Genomic DNA, 6,178 nt, shown 5'->3' with positions numbered 1-6,178 from the left:
ACTCGGTAAGAAGGAGAAGAGAAATGAGCGGAGAGCAAAGTTCACCTCATTGCGTTCGAGGAATGACAACATAGGTCCTAAGGAAGCTTGCTTCTAGTAACTATTTTCTCCATAACACAGTATCTTTGGGGATCAAACGCTTGGAGAACAAGGAAAAGAAGTGCGGGTCCTCTCTTGCAAGTAGATGAAAGGCCGAAGAGAGGAAAAAAGTTTCGCCAATAAAGATGAATACTAAAAAAAAACATGTTTATCTTCTGGTTTTATCTTCTCAAGTACCAAAATGGTTACATAATGGGCATGATGGTCATTTCGCACTATATAGTGGTTGTCCACAACTTCCCATGCAAGGGTAATATTGTCCATAAAAATTTTAATTGAATGTATAATGGGTTGAAAAGTCAGTTGAGGAAAAAGAAGGGGTTTTTAAGGATACTAAAAGTTAGGAGAGGTAATTGTTATTTTCTAAAAAAAGCACATCTTATCCTATAATAATTTTAGATTTTTAAATAAATTTATAAATAAAATAATTACTTATTAATATTTTATTTTACACTATAAGGTATATGATAAATTAAAAGGTGTTAAAATTTAATGGGAAATAATGTAACTGTAATCAATACACTCGCATTAATTCGTTACTCGTGAATTGTTCATCATTTTCAAGTCATTTTTATTTTTTTCTCGTAAAAAACAAGCATGTTATTTTACTTTCTAAATTATATAAATTTGTTCATGCTTAAAGTTTATGTGATTAGACATGTCACTGTTACGTTAATAATATATTATATATATTGATATATATATATATATATGAGCTTAAATTGAATTCTACGTTGATATCATCCATTGGATTTCGATCCAACAGTTGATCACGATTTGATAATTGATATCATCCGTTGGATTTCGATCCAATGGTTGATCACGATATGATAAATAGTTTTACTGTGCTTATAAACAGCAGCACAGTAAAAAAATGGGATGCACAATAATTTGATTTGGGCCGTTCAATAAATTTGTGCATAGTAACTAAACAAATCTGGACCGTCCAACCCTACAAAATCTGCAGGGAAAATTTATAAACAAAATCAAAACTAATCAACCCAGCTAACCCATAATTAGGCCTCACTAAAGCACCCTAATTATCAGTAGCTCAATCATGGACGCTGCTACTTTAACGTCCACGCTGATGTTATATATATATATATATATATATAACCATCAGTCATGTCTAAAATTCAGAAGGCCCTGTAAATTGGGAGCAAGTCTTAACGCCAACCCACGTGCTCTCACCTTGCGTAGGACATGAGGTTTGATCTCGGGTCATCCCCGAAATGAACGCCCTACGCAAGAGACCCGATATCAATTGACCCAAAGGCCGTTGATATACAATACAATCTCCTTGTTCTCTTCCGGTTAGAGTTATGTTCTTCCATCAATCAATGCAAAAATTAAAGATATAAACAAAAAAATAAAATAACAAATTAATAAAAATATTTAAAATAATAAAAAAAAATTTAAATAAGAGAAAATGTTTGAAATATATATACCTATAAATTTTGATTGTAATTCATGTGAAATTAACTTGAAGGTCATTCCCAAATTTAAAAAAAAAATCTTCAAATTTTTTTTATACTAAACAAATCCTTAAAAAGAAAACCTCACTCATTATATATAGGCGAAGTAGCATAATATGAGGGGAAAATTTTTTCATTAATCCAATTTTTTTTAAAAAAATATGGTAATAAATAAATAGTTTCTCTAAAGTTAAGGTATTCATAAAAAAAAACCCATGACTCAGGGGCCATTTGGTTCATGGTAATGACATATTACCACGTAACAAGATTACCATGGTAATATGAGTGGGAATGTTATATGGTTGGGAATATTGTGGTAATTTAATATAACCATGTTTGGTTGGGAACTCTTATTACAGGGAATAATTCATTACCGTGTTTGGTTGCCATGGTAATCTATTTGTTAAAATATACAAAGTTATAAGATTACCACGGTAATCCAAGATAGATACCAAATTTGGTGGTAATAGGATTACCACTTTCTTGGTAATATTTATAAGTTGGTAATGTGATATTACTATCCAGATTACCACTTGTGCAATGCCAAACGTGGTAATATTTTTAGATTACCACGTAACACGTGGTAATCTTTCTACATTACCGCGAACCAAACGTCCCCTGAGTATTATTAGAAGGTTTTTTTCCTAACAAGTTACTTTTTAGATCTTTCTGACATAAAAGTGTCTGATGTAGATATAAAGGTAGCTAATGTTGACAGAATTGTCTCTCAGTATTTTAAATGAAAACCCATAATTTTAAACGGGAAGTATATGGTGTAAGATGGAATAAACTGGCATAGTAAGTTGCATTAACTAAAAAGTAAACGGTTAGAAAAAGAAGAATTGTCTGATAAATTCAAATATTGAATGTATATAAAACAGTTTTTTGTTTTATATACATTTGTTAAAAATAACTTTATTTAGTTACAAAATATATGTATATATATCTAATATATATATATATATATATATATATACTTTTTTTTAATATAAAATGACCATTTTTTTTTTGCTTATGTTTAGTAAACACTCCATGATATCAACCAATCACTAAACTTATCTCTTATAGATCTTTTTATAATTTTTTTATTAATTATTTTTAAATAAATCTATTTAATTATCAATTTAAAAAATATTGATAAATAAATATCATTAATATAATAATTAATATTAATTAAATGTAAAAATATTATAAATCTATGATAATCTCCACCACCAATGCCTGAAGATGAAGAAGAGGCAAATCTATTGGTAGAAGAAGAATATGAGAAGATGTTGAAAGAGAAACTAGAAGATGTGGAGAGGAGGCAACGAGCATTATCTGCAGAATTGTTCATCATTGCCAAACAAAAGCAGAAGATTCTATCTCGCCTAGAAATTCTTGAGAAGAAGAAGAAGAGAGAAGACGATGGCCACGACTGTGGGGAGATGAAGACCATGAAACCCAAGAAAGGGGAGTTGTCAAGATGGTATAACAAAGCTTGCAACAGTCTCATGAAGACTTCGCATCAATTATGTCACAAAGGGGAGAAGTGTGCTTGCACCGGACTCGACTAGTTAATTGTTTTTCATTTCTTGGGCATTTGAACATTAAGTCTTATTGTGTTGAACATTGTTATGTTTGTCGCTTTATTATGGTTAATCGTATTTTTGTCTCACTAGTTGCGCTTTGTAATATTTTTCTCAAGTATTTTTGTAAGCAACTAGATGATATCTTGTGTCGATCCTAGTTTCAGTAGTCTGCGTCCGTGTCGGTGTTGTAACGTAATGTTGTAACAGGAGTCGCTTGAGTGCGAAGCGCTAGTGTCAAATTATGCCAAAGGGAGATCGTTAGCTGCAACCGCGACTATTTATTGGCATGATTTGACACCCTAGACCTAGCTGACGTGGCAACCAAGGTGACAAAGCATAATTGATGATGTGGCAAGCATGGTGACATGGCAAGAAGACTTGGAGTGCAAGGCAAACATCTTGAAGATCTTGGTGGAGCTATTTTTAGTATGTCTACAACATGGGGCCAAATATCTTGAAGATCATGGTGAAGCTATCTTGAAGATCTTGGTGGAATTATTCTTGGAAATATGAAGACAATATCATATTAAGACCATACTTAGAGAGATGTGATTGAAGACTAAATATGGTGGAGCTTAATTAAAGAAAGATCTATTCATGGTGTGAATGAAGACCAATTGAAGATATGATTTAAAGAATCTTTGATGAAGATTGATTGAAGTCTATTGAAGGCAAGATTTGAGGACCAAACTTGGGTGAATTGAAGATCAAGTTTGGAGAATCTTTGAAGACCAAACTTGGAAGATTGAAGACTAAGTTTGGCAAGTTTCATGAAGACGCGACAGGGACGCAGCGCCTTGCGAGGGGACTCGCGTGATGAGGAACCGAGGAGGTAGGCTAGTTGCCGGCATCGGGATCGGGAGATTTGGTCGCATCGACTCGGACTAAGCATGACCGGGGAGGTTGATGGGTCTTGAGGTCGTCCGCAACGTAACCAGAACTCAATCAAGTCAGCAGTCAGGGCCATGTTGCAACTCATGTTAAAACAAGAGTTGCAATGACTAATTTTCAGCAGTGTTTTTAAATTAGTAGCCATGGAGATTCTAAAAAGAGGTATGTGCTATATTTGGGATGTTGAGGCGTCTATATAAGTTACCTTGCTCGAGATTGTAGAGTGTGACTCTTGGGTGACTCTTTGAGGAGAGTGTGTGAGCACCAAACAATCTAGAGAGGGTAGTGATCTTTATTGTTGAGAGTGTGAGTGACAAGTGTTTGTACTCATCTATTTTTTACCTCTTTTTAGTGGATTGTTTATCTCCCGGGCTTGGCCCCCGCACGTAGGCGAGTGGATGCCGAACCCAGGGTTACCAACGCTGTGTGTCTCCTTGTGTTTGTTTGTGTGCTCTTTCTTTATTGGTTTGTGTGAGACTTCTATGAGTGCTTAAGTGTTACTTAATACCCACAAACCACACCGGAGGAACTAACAAAAGGAAATTAAATATACCAAACCACTCAAAACCAAATAGCACCAGCTGCTGTCAACATAGGAATAAGCTCGCCAGTGATATGAATAGCTATGAGCCGATTCAAACCCCCAACCAATTTTCCCACAATAAATACCACTGGAAACAATGGTGCAACCAAAGTATTATCATCTTTACTAAGAATTCTTCCGAGATTATGGATTAATGTCATCCTCGCTACAAACACTTCACTAACTTCATATATTGTTGGATAAACTTTTAATCCTTCCAACAATCTCTGAGCAACATAACTCATGTAACAAGCTCTTTTGCCTACAATCACCACCATACTTCCCTTTACAATTGATATCAAACCTTCTTCTTTGATTACTGCCATCAAAAATTGCTCCATCACTATCTTTCTCTATTAAAGAGTCTCAAATGTAACATAGGTGGTTGTTCCCACCTTATTCATTATATAGTATAATATTATATATATATATATATATAAAGTAAATTATTTAAATATCATTAATACATATTAATATTATCAATATGTTATGCCCTTCACTCATAAAATTACTTCAAATACATAAAAGAATAACATTAACAAATATTTGCGTATGTAAATACAATTAAATAATAATAATATGAAAACAAATAACCAAAATATATCCCAAAAAAAATATTTATGTTCTTAAGATAGTATAAAAATATATGGAAATAAATTTAACGATATTTCAAACCCTATTAAAGAGTCTTAAATGTAACATACAACTATGTCAAGTATAGAAAATAATAAACGTAACCAAATTCCCAATGTAAAAGGCAGTTAAAAAAATTAAATATACTCAAATGATTTTTTGAAAATCTTAGAAAAAAACCACTAATTCTGCTTTTGTTTTTACCCTGATACAAACCACGTCTACTCTCTCTCTCTCTCTCTCTTCATTTATTCAAGTCACTGTTAAGAGATACAAATCAAACAAAAAGAATCTAAACCTAGCCCCTAATTTCTCCCTAAAAAATTAATGTCGCATTTAAACAAAAGATATGATTCAAATAATTCAAAATAGAAAAACAAATCCTAGGCCTAAAACTATATATATATATTCCGCTATAATAATATTATCCCATTCATATATTCTACCGCTTTCATCCGCATCCAAATAAAAAAGAAATGATTTAAACATTTTTAAATAAAGAAAAAAACCCTATCAAGAGACACAAATCAAACTAAGAAAATCCTAACCTCGGGCCTTAAGTTCTTCCTAAATAATTAATGTCCGTTTGACATGGACATAAAGTGACACATGTTTTTTAAAATTATGTGTGCAGAGATATCTTTGCCGCGAACCTGATGGTGGGCGGGTTCGTGATATGGAGGATAGTCGGATGGAGACTATCCGTCAATGGCAATGCCCAATTTTCTAGATTGCTTTCCTTAAAACAGTCCTTACTAAAAAAAATTATGTTATAATTTATTCATGTATAAATAAATTTTTAGTAAATATGTCTTATCTTTCAAAAAATGTAAGTTATCAACAAATAAAATATTTATTACATTTTGAGAAATTCTATTTGTTTTGAAAAAATTATTTAATCTACGAAAAATATTTGTTTTGAAAAA

At 32.4% G+C, this 6,178-nt stretch overlaps 1 protein-coding gene across 1 annotated transcript; it reads right to left on the bottom strand.

Moving 5' to 3' along the window:
• Positions 1-4,597: 4,597 nt before the first annotated feature.
• Positions 4,598-4,960, bottom strand: LOC120270807 (monothiol glutaredoxin-S5-like). The gene has a single exon (XM_039277870.1). It carries the CDS (start codon positions 4,958-4,960, stop codon positions 4,598-4,600), a length of 363 nt encoding a protein of 120 aa, XP_039133804.1.
• Between the last annotated feature and the right edge of the window lie 1,218 nt (positions 4,961-6,178).

Source organism: Dioscorea cayenensis, chromosome 10 (genome assembly GCF_009730915.1).
Source record: "Dioscorea cayenensis subsp. rotundata cultivar TDr96_F1 chromosome 10, TDr96_F1_v2_PseudoChromosome.rev07_lg8_w22 25.fasta, whole genome shotgun sequence".
Classification (NCBI taxonomy): Eukaryota; Viridiplantae; Streptophyta; class Magnoliopsida; order Dioscoreales; family Dioscoreaceae; genus Dioscorea; species Dioscorea cayenensis.
Note: the sequence above shows the minus strand (reverse complement) of the source record. Positions and strands in the feature narration are given on the sequence as shown.

Coding starts and splice junctions, on each gene's coding strand:
- LOC120270807 (XM_039277870.1), bottom strand. CDS start 4,960: ATGGAGCAATTTTTGATGGCAGTAATCAAAGAAGAAGGTTTGATATCA.